The 15740-nt window shown below is 49.8% G+C and overlaps 1 pseudogene and 1 gene segment (V, D, J or C); both read left to right on the forward strand.

Moving 5' to 3' along the window:
- The first annotated feature begins 363 nt into the window (after positions 1 to 363).
- LOC120380803 lies at positions 364 to 2437 on the forward strand. The segment is given in 3 exon segments: positions 364 to 467; positions 555 to 848; positions 2337 to 2437. Coding segments are annotated over 3 exon segments (441 nt in total).
- Positions 2438 to 3870: 1433 nt separating this feature from the next.
- LOC120380479 lies at positions 3871 to 4609 on the forward strand (annotated as a pseudogene).
- Positions 4610 to 15740: the final 11131 nt, after the last annotated feature.

Raw genomic sequence — 15740 nt, forward strand, 5'->3', positions numbered from 1 at the left:
GGACGTTGCATGGCCCTTGTGCGCCTGGAACGGGGCTCCAGAGATAAGCCCCCCCCAGCCCCAATATCACCTCACAATAGCCAGGCCCTCAAGGGTGAGGAAATACAGTCACTGCAGGGAGCTGTTCATTCCTCCCAGGGGTCCGAAAGTGTCAGGAGGTTCCCAGCGCCCTGTACCCGGTGCTGCACAGACACACAGGACGGGACAGTCTGATTCCCACACCCGGAGCCCTAGGGCGAGTCACTCAGATCACTGGCAGCAGGAGTGTGTGTCTCTTATAAAGCGGGGACATGCAAATAAGGGAGACACTTTCCTGTTTAAATTTGTCTCTATCTCTGTCCAGGCTGCACCCGGAGACACAATCCGCAGCCCTCTGGGTTGTGCAGTTACTAGGCAGCTCTCCCCTCGAACAGCAGGAAACATGAAAATATTGCTCCTTTTAATTTTCGTTGTAGCCGCTTTGGAAGGTATTTTCTTCCTCTGAATAACTTGCATAGTCAGACGAATATTGTGTTATCGCTGTTTTTATACCGATATCAATGACCTGTCTTTAGTCCCAGGTGTTCGGTCCCAGGCGCTGGTGGAGTCCGGCGGGGATGTGAAAAAGCCCGGAGACTCTCTCCGCCTCTCCTGCAAAGGTTCCGGGTTCACCTTCAGCAGCTACGGCATGAGCTGGGTCCGCCAGGCTCCCGGGAAGGGGCTGGAGTGGGTCGCCTACATTTACAGCACCAGCATATACTACAGTGACTCGGTAAAAGGGCGATTCACCATCTCCAGAGACAAACTCAACAGCCTGTTGTACCTGGACATGACCGGCCTGAAGCCCGAGGACACCGCCCGGTATCTCTGTACGGGAGACACTCACAGTGCGGGGAATCCCGGCAGGGCTCATACAAAAACCCGAGCGGCAGACCCGACCTTCCGCCATGCGCCGCGTGGGGGCAGCACTTCCCCAAACAATCTAGCACCGGACCCATGGACGGGATCTACAAGCAGAATGAAGAACACATCTGTCCTCAGGTTTCAGAGCTCAATTTCCATCTATAGACTCATAGAACCCTGGGACTGGAAGAGACCTCGAGAGCTCACTCATGGCAGGATTCAGTGTTATCTAGACACCATCACTGACAGGTGTTTGTCTAACCTGCTCTTAAAAATCTTCAGTGCCAGAGTTTCCACAACCTCCCTGGGAAATTTATTCCAGTGCTTAACAACCCTGAGAGTTAGAAAGTTTCCTAATGTCCAACCTTCCTTGATGCAATTTAAGCCCATTGCTTCTTGTCCCATCCACAGATGTTAAAGAGAATAATTTGTCACCCTCCTCCTTGTAATTCTCCTTTATGTACTTGCAAACTGTTATCACATCCCCTCAGTTTTCTCTTCTCTAAACAAACTCGATTTTTTTCCCATCTTCCCTCATAGGTCATGTTGTTCTTCTCTGGGCTTTTTCTAATTTGTCCACCTCTTTCCTGAAATGTGGCACCCAGAACCAGAAACAATATTTCAATTGAGGCCTAATCAGTGTGGAGGAGAGCAGGAGAATTAAGTGGGTTGCTTATAACACTCTTGCTAATACATCCTAGAATGATTTTTGCTTTTTTTAAACAGTATTACATTTTTGACTCCTATCAAGCTTGTGCTCCACTATGACCCCCAAATCCCTTTCTGTAATACTCCTTCCTAGGCAGTCATTTCCCATTTTGTATGTGTGCAAGTGATGGATCCTTCCTAAGTGGAGTACTTTGCATTTGTCCTTATTGAATTTCATCCTATTTACTTCAGACCATTTATCCAGTTTATCCAAATAATTTCGAATTTTAATCCTATCCTCCAAAGCACTTGCAACCCCTCCCATCTTGGTATCATCTGAAAACTTTATAAGTGTGCTCTCTATGACATTATCTAATTCACTGATGAAGATATTGAACAGAACCAGACCCAGAACTGATCCCTGCGGGCAGGGCCGGCTCTAGGTTTTTTGCAGAGCCAAGCAAAATAATTGTTGGCCATGCACCCCCCACCCCTTTTTCTTTGGCTTTTACACATTTGCACTTTGCAATGTTGTTGTTGTTCTGGTTTTTGGTTTTTGTTTGTTTGTTTTTGTTGTTGTTTTTTTTACTGGGTGCGGTACTGATGCAGCATTGGGCAACGACTGCACCTGAATCTGCTTGAGCCGGGTGTATCTGCCTGAATTTCTTATTGAGACAGAGGAGCTGAAAAGCCCCGTGGGCCACCAGAGCGCCTGAGTAACTCGTGCCCTTGTGATACTTGGGGGGGGGGGAATACAGACCAGAGAGGGGCATTTCAAGAGGCTTAAATCACCGCGTGCTTTGCAGCGCCGGTGTCACGCCTGGGTCTCTTGAAGGGAGGCTCCGGGGTTGTGCAGCCGCGATCGGAGGCGGAGCGAGAGCCTCCAAAGGGGACAGTTATCTCCTGAGACTGCCCCTGGCTTTCCTGCGCACGCTCCGGGTTTCAGTCTTACTAGGAGCTGGGCTGCTGCTTCTGAGCGCTCTGCTCTTTCGCTCATTTAAAATGAGCCCGACGTTCCCCAAATCATTAACTGACACGGGTAAGGAGCGCTGGAGAATTGCCCGCTGTCCGACGGGTGCTAATTCCGACACTGCCACTCAGGGCCAGCTCCGGGGGTTTTGCCCCCCCCCCCCAAGGGATGGGGGGGGGAAAGCTGCGATCGGCACTTCGGCTGCAATTCTGCGGCAGGTCCTTCCCTCTCAGAGGGACCGAGAGACCCGCCTCCCAAGAGCCCGATGTGCTGCCCCTTCCCCTTGGCCGCCCCAAGCACCTGCTTGCCGAGCTGGTGCCTGGAGCTGGCCCTGCTGCCACTTGATCAAAGGGTCGGGTAATTATCTTTAAAAAGTTGTGCCTGAATGAAAGGATTTCTCCCGGCTCAGATTCATTTCCAAGGGAGCGGGAGAGAAGAAGGGGGAAAGCCGGGCTAACCCTTGGGGGGGGGGGGGTTGGGTTATGGCGCTTTCTCCTCACTGAGCGCCACTGGCTGTACTGACAGTGTTACTGGCCGCTTGGGGCTTCCTGCCTGGCCCTGGTAAGTTCTCGGTGACTTTCTCGCTGTTCCTCGAGGGACTCGGGCTTTAGGAACATGAAGTGGCTCTTGGCGAACTCCGGGGTCAGGCAGACTTTGTAGCAGTAGCCCGGAGGGCCGCTGCCCGACACATCCAGACAGTTGCTGGGCACTTTGTTGCTGGAGGAGAGCTGGGGCTTGATGTTGGAATTTTTGAAGACAGTGGCTGGAATGCCACCTCTGGGAAATGTGCCGCTCCAAGCACGTGCTTGCTTTGCTGGTGCCTAAAGCCGGTCCTGCTAATATGGGATAGGATTTCAGAGATGGTTGTGAGAGAACTAAATGCCAAAATCCTACTGAATCTGGATGGCATTTGGGTCCCCAACTCCCTTGTGTTCTTTTGAAATACCAGCTAAAATTACAAGAGAAGGGGTCTGATTTCTCTTCTCCAAATATTCCTTCTTTATTAAAATGGAGCCACCCCACATTTGTATTCGGCCAAGAATCTCAAAGACCTTTAAGGGTGTTAAATGATTAAATGTTATTCACTTAAAATGAGTTTGGGCATCCAAACACCATAGGCCGTTCCAGAGCTTCCTGAGCTGAATTCACAGTCTTAGGTGGACACGCGTCCCAGGGAGAGACCCCCATGTGTAGGCAGAGCTCACACTCTGCCATCTCTTATATTGACATTGTGAAACCCACATGCAAATCTCTGCCCCCGATGGTTCCTGTTTAAATACAAACCCCTGATTGGAGGAGCCTCAAGTCTCCCCCCAGACACAGAACTGCCCGGGCCTGGCTGCTGGGGACAGTTTGCGCCTTCACTTAAGATGAACCTGCTGCTGATTTTCCTGTTCATGCTGGAGGCTCCTTGAGGTACGTGCCTAGTGAGGGGTCAGGAGGGTTCCTTGCTGCAGCGCCTGCAGAAGAGAAGATGCTCAAGGCAGCCTAAGGGAATGAGATGCCCAGATCCCAATGCAATCCAGTGGCAGTTGGGTGCCTCACTCCCTTAGGCGTGGTCTCAGGATGTTTAATTTTCTCATGTTCCCCGCTCCCAGGGGACAGGGGCCTGGATCACTGATTCATTTCTATGTTTCCTTCTCAGGTGTCCTCTCCCAAGTGCAGCTGAAGGAAACAGGCCCGGGAGCGGGGAAACCCGGGGAGTCCCTGACACTCACTTGTACCATCTCCGGAGACTCGGTTTCTAGCACCAGCGTCACCTGGGACTGGATCCGGCAGCCCGTGGGGAAAGAGCCAGAACTGGTGGCACGCATATTGTATAGATCTAGTAGTTGGCACACTGACTATGCCAGCTCTCTGCAGAGTCGAGTGACCATCTCACAAGACACCTCCAAGAACCAGTTCTCGCTGCAGCTCCGCTCGCTGACAGCTGCGGACACCGCCACCTATTACTGTGCCAGAGACACACAGTGACACAGAGCAAAGCATGGACTGGCACAAGAAGGGGAAGTGGATTCTGACCACTTAATTGTCACAATTTCAACTGAAAGAGCTGAGATGCTCCTCCACCACTGGCCCCCCAACCCCCTCCCCCTCAAAAAAAAACCTCTCCATGTACATCAAAAGAAAATGCAAAGGGGAGGTGGATAAGGAATCTGAGCGAACTTCTTATATCTCTGTGGACCAAGGTGCTGGCAGGAACAGGAGGATCATGAGCTTCAGTGACACTCATCAACCCCCTGCTGGCAATATTTCCAAAAGCACTACCAGCTCTTGTCCAGCAAAAATGAAATATTATAGATATTCTCAAGGCTTTGCGGACAAACACACAAACAAATCCAGTCCTTCCCCCACTGGATGGGAAAGAGAAATAGCGAAAGAGACAGGAAGGCACTGACTGAAAAATTGAGGTTTTTTTGTAGAGTTTCCAGGAGCACCTACTTGAATCAGGTTCATGAGGAGAATGAAGATGATGATGCTGACAGTGATGATGATAATAATAATGTTCGGGTTGGATCCTTGTGGCGGCCCTGGACCCGCACTGCCCCTTTGTGGCAGGGGTGGGATGGGGTGTCGGAACCTTGCCACTCTCAAGTTCACGTGCCCGTCTCTCTGTGGCTGGCCGGTTGCAGCCTAATGGTCTCCTTCCCCACAATCACCCCTTGGTCGGGGTAGTGGACCTAGTGGTTAGAGTCCAGGTAAATCAGGCCAAACGTCTAGGTGGGGTGGCCCAATGGCCAGGGTCCATATACATCCCCTCCCATGTGGGAGCAGTGTGGCCTAATGGCCAGAGTCCATACAATCCCCCTCACAAGTGGGGTAGTGCAGCCTAGCAGCCAGAGTCCAGGTAACTCACCCCAAGTGTCAGGGCAGTGTGGAGCAGTACGGCCTAATGGCAAGAGTCCATACAATCCACCTCACAAGCAGGATAGTGTGGCCTAGTGGCTGGAATCCAGGTAACTCACTCCAAGTGTCAGGGCAGTGCGGCCTAATGGCCGGAGTCCGTACACTCCCCATGGGGTGTGGGAGGGTGGTAGGGGAGACCCAGGCCCATCCTCTCCACCAGGCCCTGACCCAGGGTGCTGGTAGTGACTAGTTCCCCTTGCCACCAGCTCAGCGGGGATCAGCCCACAACATGCCAAGTGTCTGTATGTCTCCTGCTCTGTTTTACCCACCTTCTGCATATATTTCATGTTATAGCTGTCTCGGAAAATGACGCAGCAAGTTAGTTTTCAGAACACTTTCACGGCAGAACTGACAAAATGCAAAGATGGTGCTGATGTGAGATTTCTAAAAATAGCTACAACACTAGACCCAAGGTTTAAGACAAAAGTTTTGGGGACAACTCTGCAGTGTAGACATACCCTCAGATGTGGAAACTACAGAACCTGAACCATCAACGTTACCAAGCAGAACCCGTCATCAGCATGGAAGCTTGTCCTCCGGAACTGTGGGTGAAGCATGAAGGGACACATGAATCTTTGGCACATCTGGCACTTAAATATCTTGCAAGGCCAGCTACAACAGTGCCATGTGAACACCTGCTCTCACTTTCAGATGACATTGTAAACAAGAAGTAGGGAGCATTATCTCCTGCAAATTGTAACCTACCTTGTGTGTCTGAGTGATTCACTGACCAAAGGTAGGACTGAGTGGACTTGTAGTCTCTAAAGTTTTACATTGTTTTATTTTTTACTGCATTTTTTAAATAATTCTACATTTGTAAGTTCAACATTAATCATAAAGAGATTGCACTACAGGACTTATATGAGGTGAATTGGAAAATATTTTTTTTGCTTTTTACATTTTTTTGTTTTAATTACAAATATTTGTAATTTAAAAGAACTATAATGCGAGCACTGTACATTTTGTAGTCTGTGGTGTAAAGTCAAATAATATATTTGAAAATGTAGTAAACATCCAAAAATATTTGGTATTCTATTGTTGTTTAACAGTGCAATTAATCATACAATTAATCATGATTACTTTTTTAATCGCTTGACAGCCATACAAGCAATATAATAAATCTCTACAGAACATGGGATAGGATGGCAGAGATGATTTAAGGGGGTTAAACACCAGATCCTACAGGATTATGATGACATTTCAGTTCCTAACTCCCTGGTGGTCTTTTCCCAACCAAAACCACTAGAGAAGAGTTATAGCTTCTCTTCTTCAAATATTCCTTCCTTCCTAGGAAGGCGCTGTCCTGCACTTGTATTCGGCTGACAATTTCAAGGACGCTTAAACGTGCTAAATGACCAAACACCCTTGCTGAGCAGAACTCACTGCCTGAGGGGGACACGCGTCCCAGGGAGAGATCCCCATGTGTAGACAGAGCTCACACTCTGCCAGTTCTTCGGGTCACGTTGTGAAACTCGCCTGCAAATCCCTGCACCGGAGGGTTCCTGTTTAAATCCAGCCCCCTGATTGGAGGAGCCTCAGACTCCCCCCAGACACAGAACTGCCCGGTCCTGGCTGCTGGGGACAGTTTGCGCCTTCATTTAAGATGAACCTGCTGCTGATTTTCCTGTTCATGCTGGAGGCTCCTTCAGGTACGTGTCTAGTGGGGGTCAGGAGGGTTCCTTGCTGCAGTGACTCCAGAAGAGGAGATGTTCAAGGCAGCCTAAGGGAATGAGATAACCGGATCCCAATGCAATTCAGTGGCATTTGGGTGTCTCGCTACCTTAGGCGCAGTCTCAGGGTGTTTTATTTTCACGTTCCCCGCTCCCAGGGGACAGGGGCCTGGCTCACTGATTCATTTCTGTGTTTCCTTCCCAGGTGTCCTCTCCCAAGTGCAGCTGAAGGAAACGGGCCCGGGAGCGGTGAAACCCGGGGAGTCCCTGACACTCGTACCATCTCCGGAGATTCGGTTTCTAGCACCAGCGTCGCCTGGACCTGGGTCCGGCAGCCCGCGGGGAAAGGGCTGGAATGGGTGGGACGCGCATTCTATAGCTCCCCCAGGTGGTACACTCACTGCACCGCCTCTCTGCAGAGTCGAGTGACCCTCACACAAGACACTTCCAGGAACCAGGTCTCCCTGCAGAGCTGCACCAGAGGCAACGCTCGGGGACACACGAGCAGGCAGCCCTACGGAAAGGGGAAGTGTTTCTGAATAGTGCAGTGAGGCGCTGAGTACAGCGAGGAGACTCCCAGCGTGGTTCTGCATCGCCCTTACCCAGGTCTTGTCATCTGCAAATTGTAATGGAAAAGGGAGATTGTAACTGACTCTTGAAATCAGTTAGCGCCTCCATTCAGCCTGAGTTCCTCTGCAGAGGTGGGCGTGTTCAAGGGAGAACAATGGGGGGATAAGGAATAGAACTGCTTTCAGAACACAGTAGCAATCAAACAACGTGTGTTCCTTCCGCCTGATAACATAGATGTCAAATTCCTGTAACACAGAAAGTGAAAAATCCACAGTAAACATATTTATTAAAAATATCTAGAATACCCTGTACAATTCATAAGCTTCTCTGTGCGCATCTGATTTTTCATTACACGTGCGATGATAAGAAAGAAAGGAAGAAAGAAAGCAAAAGAAAGTGAATGGAGATTCATCCACTTTGACTCCAATGAAATTACCACTGATTTACACCAAAGGTGAATGAGAGGAGAAATAACCCATTTTCTATACTATTCATACATGTGTAGATGAACATAATCTTACAATAAAACGATCATTCGTGGTGATAAAACCTTGGCCCTCATGATCTCCTGCAGCAATGAGTTACATGGATAAATTGTGCAAAAGTCTGTGGAAAAGTATTCCTTTGAAAGAAGAGAAAAAATAGTTTGAGACAAACACTTTCAGTGACGATTCTGGCCTTTATAAATAGTTTTCAGCATCATGGGCCAGATTTTCAATGGTGTTTAGGTGCTGTCACGGAGTCCCCGGGCGATGCTCTGGAACTGCTCCCCATGAAGCCAGACAGGAATTTGGGGAGCCTCCTCTCCCTTGGAGCAGACTGTCTTCAGGGCAAGAAGCTCACACATCTTCACTTCCTGGGTCTGACCTTGGAGCATTTAGCATCCTCTGCCCTTCTGTACACTTGCCACAGCGAGTCCACCCTGGCTGGTCCTGGGGAAGCTAGACGGTCCTGCACCCCCACTTCACAGTCAGACGTGACTCTTAGCCAGCTAGTAAAGCAGAGGTTTATTCGATGACAGGAACAGGGTCTAAAACAGAGCTTGTAGGTGCAGAGAACTGGACCCCTCAGCCGGGTCCATTCTGGCGGGCAGTGAGCCAGACCCCCCGTCTGTCCTCACTCTCGTCCCCAGCCAGCTCCAAACTGAAAACCCCTCCAGCCCCTCCTTCTCTGCTCAGCTCCTTTCCTGGGCCAGGAGGTCACCTGACCTCTTTGTTCTCCCACACCTTTAGCATCCCCTTGCAGGGGGGAAGGGCCTGGCCATTAGTTGCTAGGCAACAGAGGGTCGGCCAGAAACTGAGGCCCCCACACAGTATTCAGAGGGCATATTAAGAACAGCCCCACTTCGTCACAGGTGCCTAAAATGCAGATATGCATCTAGTAGCAGTTCTGACAGAAAGTCTGGGCTACACACCTAACTCTCACTGAGTGCTACTCCGTAGGCCCCTAACTACACTTTGTGCTTGAAGCCCACAACTCTGAAATATATTTTCTCCTTCTATGAGGGCATATCCCAGAGGAAGCATCTTCTTTAAACTGATATCATCCCTCTCGAACCCTTTAAATTCTCTTCACCATTGGGTGAAAACCCCGTGTACACCTCTGCCCCCAATGAGTCCCTGTTTAAACACAAGGCTCTGATCCTAGATACTCCAACGTTCATCCAGGAATATGTCGTCCAGAACCTGGAGCACAAATCTTCCACAGTAACTGTACATAAATATAAAATCCCTACAGACTTCAATCTTCTATTAGCTATTCCTTCACATGTGTATTGGGAAAAATAGGGAGAGAATCGTTTCTCTCTATAACTGGGTCTTTCGCTCAGATATTTGCTCCTTCTTTACTCCCTGAAAGGTGTCCTCTCTGCAATCCAGTTGGTCTAGTCCGTGCCAAGAATCACAGAATCCTAGAAATGTAGGGCTGGAGCGGATCTCCAGGGGTCACCTGGCCCATCGCCCCAGGCTGAGCCAGGGCCACGTACACCCAGAGATTGGGGAAGGGAGGAGAGAACCTCACGCTGACCTGGGATGTCTCAAACCTTCCCAGCACTCAGAGTTATCACTCTTGGAATTGGGTCTGGATGCGAAGGGACTCCAATGGACAGACCACATGAAGTATGGGGAGAGATTCCGTTTATTCCCAAGATTGGAGAGGTCGAATCATCATCTCTACAGACACACCCAAGAACCACCTCTCCCTGCAGCCTTTGGCAATACCCGAGAGCTGATGCCCAGACCGAGCCCTGCACATGTCCTGAGCCACCTGGGTCATTCCAAATTCTGTTGGACAATCCTATGATTCAAAATCTGTAACTGTAGATCTGACTCGTATGTCTCCTTTGTGTAAGGCCCAGAGCGTTCTCATTTCCCTTTCAACCCCTCGTCTCCCTTATATCGCCTGATCGACACCTGCATGCAAATCCCTGCCCACGTGTGTCCTGTATAAACACAGGCTCCTGGAGGCAGAAAGCTCAGATTCTCTGGCGTTTCGGAGAGAGGCTCTACAATGATGAAGCCGTTACTTGTGTTCCTTCTCCTGCTGGCCACCCCCTCGTGTGAGTATTGGGTGGGACCGATCTGCACAGCAGCGGGAGATGAATGGGTTGTGGGATGAATTCACACGGCTCTGTCTTTTCCCCAGGGGTCCTCTCACAAGTGCAGCTGGTGGAGTCAGGGCCCGGGACTGTTAAACCCTCAGCGACTCTCAGCCTCACCTGCTCCATCTCAGGCGCTTCCTCGGACACCCTGGGCAGTAATTGCTGCTGGTGGCACTGGATCCGGCAGAGGAAAGGACTGGAATGGATCGGGCGTATAGCTCAAGGGGGAAGCACAAACTACGCCGCTTCCCTCCAGAGTCGCACCACCATCTCCGTGAACCCTGCCAAGAACCAGGTCTCCCTGGAGCTCCGCTCGCTGACAGCTGCAGACACCGCCACCTATTACTGCGCTAGATACACAGTGACACAGAGCAGAGCAGGGACCCGTACAAAAAGGGGAAGCGGATTCTGAGCAGCGCAGAGCGACCCGTTTAACTCACTTGTCTACGGCAACAGTGAGGTGGGAGATGAATCTACCCTTGCACTAGCCTGCTGCGGTCTAACTGTTCGCGTGTATCCTCATGACCCGGATTAAGAGCTCGCCAGAGCGCTCAGAGCTACTCCGCGTTCAAAGGAGACTGGACCAAAGCGTTCTAAGGAGCTATAGCGGGATCGATTCACACCCCCACCTGGCTGCCATCCATTCGTTCGTGTAGACAAGCCAGATATGGGGTTTCCCCAACTAGAATCGAAATCGAAAGGAAATTCGCAGGGGAGGTTCCTCGAGTTGGAGGAGGATGAATCCCAGGGAACTGTCTTTGATTTTGTGCCCAATGCCATAGTGTAGACTTTGGATTTGGGAGATGCTTCCTCGCCCCAGTGGTGGGAACACACCCGCCATCCAACTTGTGAAAAACCAGCCCAACTGCCAAGGGACTTTTAAGTATATAAGGACATAATTCCAGTCGGGTCCATAAGTGCTGGAACTAGGGGTGCTGCCACGCCCCCTGACTTGAAATGGTTTCCGTCATATACAAGATTTACAGTTTGGTTCAATGGCTCTCTGCACCTCCACTATACAAATTATTCCAGAGCCCCGGGTCCGGTCAGCTTTCCAAAGGGGTTTAGGGGCCTAGTGGGACTCCCCAAAGCATCTAGGCACCTAATTACCATTGAAATTAATCAGTTTTTGGCATCTAGATGCTATTGAAAATCCCTCTGGGCAGCTAAATACCTTTAAAAATCTGCCCCTAAGGGCTCCAGTGTCCTACACTTAACAGCAAGACAACGTTCCTCGGGAAAGTTTACACGGAAGGGGAAGCAAGAGTCAGCAGGAGGACCAGCATGGTGGTTTCCCTGCGGAGGGAGGCAGGAAAAGCAAAGCCAGGTCTCTTACTGTACAATGGGATTTCCCCACCTAATTCCCTGGGAACAGCTCCTAATGATCAACGGGGTTTTAGCTCTGCTTCCTTCTGATCTGGGGGGACGGGGGGGCAAGACACAGGGCGTGGAGTCACACTTGGAAGAGGCTACAGTAATAGGGGACTGTTCACACCCTAGACGCAGAAGCGCGGAGGGACACACGAGCACCGGGTAACTCCACATCCTCCAGGAACACCCCGAAAACAATCAAGAATTTCCACTTCCACCGAGCACGAGCCATTCCACGGTAGCACTACAGGGGGAGAATAGTTCTACCTACCGCACCGCTTCCGCCAGCGAGCCCCGACCCCCCTTAACAGGCTTTTTAATCGCTTATATCCTCCCTGGGAAACCCGCGTGCAAATCCCTACCGGGGGGGGGGTCCTGTTTAAATACCAACCCCTGAACCTCAGTCTCTCCCCAGACAGTGAACTTCTCGTTCCTACCTTCACATGTCAAACCGGGGCCGTTACCTCTAGAATCATGATCCAACTATCGACACCTACGTAAAGGGGCGCTCGGCCTGTGGAACAAAACCAGCCGCAAGTTCACAAAGGTGGAAGATAGCTGCATCTCGCCCAAAAAACGGAAGTGTCTTTTGAACAGCGCAGGGAACACCGGCTGCGTTTCCACTGGTTTCTTTGGGGGGATGTAGACTTGTTCTCCGTTGCTGTGCCTCCTTTGCAGCCATTTCCAAGTTGCAAAGGAAGGGGAAGGTTTTACTGGCTCTTGCGATCAGTCAGCCAGTGACTCCATTCCCTCTGGTTTCTTTGTGCGAAATAGGGACCATAGATAGGAGAAAATTGTCTTTTTAGGGGAAAAAATCAGGATAATATTTTATCAAAACACAAAGACAAGAAAACTAGCCCTATTCCTGCTAGCTGACCTAAATAGCTCTGCCTCCTGTAACATAATAGGTCAACAAATGCGGTAAATATACGTATGGGGGAAAATAGGAGGTTCTTCAAAAATATGAGTACTTTTATATGCGTCTGATTTTCCTTGCCCGTGTTATGTTGAGGAGAGAGAGAGAGGAAAATGCAGGGAAAGAAAGAAAGAAAATGAAAACACATCCGGAAAATCCCTTGTAGAGAAAGTGCCATGAGTTTAGGCACTAGGGGGCAGTATTGTTATTCACCAAAAAACAAAGAGATGGTCTATGGAAAGCAGGAACGGGATAGTACATGTGTGACTTTGCACTCTATGATTTTATAAAAATATGCTAATGAATGTGAATATAATGTGACTGGAATATGCTTCATGGAAAGGGTCTCTTGTAAAATATCATTACAAAGCTTATAAGCTACTGAATGTGTTCAACCTATTTGAATGAATGTATTATTTTTGTATCTGAAACTAGAAATATGAAACATAACTCTGAGAGCCTATTGTAATTATGCAAAGTGTGGGCCATTAATGGTGGTTTGGAATCTTGATGGCTCCCATTAACCAGGACGATTGACTGTAGAGGGCTCTGTTTACTTGTAAGTCTTCCTGTAGATCAGGGTTTCTCAAACAGGGGTCCCAGCTTGTGTAGGAAAAGCCCCTGGTGGGCTAGCTGGTGTGTTTACCTGCCAGGTCTGGCCAATCGCGGCTCCCACTGGCCACAGATCGCTGCTCCGGGCCAATGGGGGCTGCTGGAAGCGGTGGCCAGCACATCCCTCTGCCCGCTCCGCTTCCAGCAGCCCCATTTGGCCTGGAGCAGCGATCCGTGGCCAGTGGGAGCACCAATTGGTGGGACCTGCAGACGGGGCAGGTAAACAAACCAGCCAGCCAGCCAGCCAGCCAACCAGCAGCTGGCCAGGGGCTTTCCCTACACAAGTGGTGACCCCAGTTTGAGAAACCCTGCAAAAGGGGGACTTGAGTGACACATAGGTTTGGGCACACAAGTGAATTTCACTCACAGTGAGGGGGTCTGGGAGATTGTAGAAATGTCTCCCCAGTAGAAGGGGCATAAACCTTTTTCCTGGTTTCCCTGTCCATGAGTGAATGTCACTCTGAGAGCTGCTAGCTTTCAGCTCCTTTTCATGTCTGATACAGAGGTGTGGAAATTTTCATGCAAATTCACCTCTCTGACTTCCCTGACTCAAATGGGGACACACACACACACACACACACACACACACACACACACACACACACACACACACACACACACACACACACACACACACACACACACACACACACAAACCCGACCGGCCGTTATAAATTACTGGACCTGCGCTGCCAACTCATATTTCCTTTGTGCTATATAGTCTGGGGAAAATATGGAACAGTTGCTGCTCATTTTACTTCCTTTCCTTACCCTGACCGCTTGTGAGTCTCCAGTGCGGGCGGGGGTGGACTATGAGGAGGGTTATTACTCCAGGGGTGTCGGAAGGGGATGCACTTCTTCCAGAGTGACCTATTTATATGGGAGGAGCTGCAGCGCCATTGGGAAGGGAAATCAGGAAAGTAACAGAAATACTTCTCTGGTGGTCTGTATTTACTGAGGGACAACAACCCATCCTAAACTCTCAACTACTGAGGGACAATCTCCACTCATTGTTATATTTGCTTTCTACAACCAACTCTCTGTGCAACTTTTCATGAGTGATGAACCTGAAAATTTGGATGCTAATCCCTAAACTGTATCCTTAAATGTATTGCTCTCAATGTGGGTTGTTGCTGATGTACTATATGTATTGTATGACTTTCAAACCAAACTTTGTACTTTTGGATCATTTAAACCTTATTACACCCAGATGTACAGACACAATTTCCTTAACCTGTATATTGTATAATTTTTACATTCGCTTTAATGCAGTTTTTAATCCGTGTCCCCTTTGTAGGTGCCCTCTCCGAAGTAAAGCTGGTTCAGTCTGGTCCTGGAACCGTGAAGCCCTCAGAATCTCTCCAGCTGACATGTGCCGCCTCTGGTTTCTCCATTGCCGGTAGCGGTTACGCTTGCCACTGGGTCCGACAGGCTCCTGGCAAAGGGCTGGAATGGCTGGGCTACATCAATGTGTATTACTCCACCTCCGGCTCCATCCCCTCCCTCCAGAGCCGAATCTCCATCACCACCGACAATTCCAAGAACGAGCTGTACCTGCAGCTCCGCTCGCTGACAGCTGCCGACACCGCCGCCTATTACTGCGCCCGGCAGTGACACAGTGACACGGAGCCCAGCAGGGACCTGCACAAAAAGGGGAAGCAGATTCTCTGTGATGCGGCTGATAGTCACATGCGCAGCCAACCCAAAAAACACCTCATGTATTGACTATATAATTGGCTTTGAAAGAGAGACAATGTAGGCAGTGGTGCCCACCTCTCTTCAGAGCGGCTTCGCAAAGCTCACTTCCCTTGTCCATCTCACTCTGCTCTTTTCACCCCTCCCCTGGATCCCTGTTCTCGCTGGCATCAGACTCACTTGTCTTGGGGAAAGTTTCATTGTAAAGCTTTTCCCTGTCAGTGGCGCTAGGGGAGTAGCGATAAACAGCACCGAGGGAAATCTGAGAAATAACATGAACGTCTGGGGTTTAAAGGGTTTGTGGATCCCGGACTGAGACTTCACTTTTCAGGGGGTGGGTGGGACAGGAACCTCCACGCTACAGAAACACAATGAAACGCGGAGCAGGCAAGAGGATTGACAAGCAGCTGTATCGGTCTTTCACACTCTGCCTGGTGAAGAATATTTGCCTTCCAGCACCATCCAAAAGAACCAAGCTTATGTTACCTGCTTATACCCTGCACTTCTCACAGCTCCCATGCGGCGGCAGTGTTGGATCGATAATAAACCGCAGTCCTGCAGGGACATTCCTGAAATGGAAATAAATTCACGTTACCAGGAGAGGGTGTCTCTGGGGCTGGGGAATGAGCTTTTCTAAAAGGGCCGCGTTCCTCTTTACCTCCTGGTTTCCGCTGGGCTTCTCATGTGCTGGAGCTAGAGAACCCCAACCCTGACTTTTGTGCGTACCCAGCGCTTGTATTCCCTGGCTCCAGAAAAAGTCTGTCCCCCCTGAAAAGATACTAGTATTCTTACGAGGTAGGAGTGGGGTTTTTCAAAGGCGCCTAAGAGAGATGGGTGCCCATATGGCATCCAAATCCAATGGGAGCTGGATATCGAATTTTCTTGGGGTTGTTTGAAAAT

The sequence above is a fragment of the Mauremys reevesii genome, linkage group 13 (genome assembly GCF_016161935.1).
Source record: "Mauremys reevesii isolate NIE-2019 linkage group 13, ASM1616193v1, whole genome shotgun sequence".
NCBI classification, from domain to species: Eukaryota; Metazoa; Chordata; order Testudines; family Geoemydidae; genus Mauremys; species Mauremys reevesii.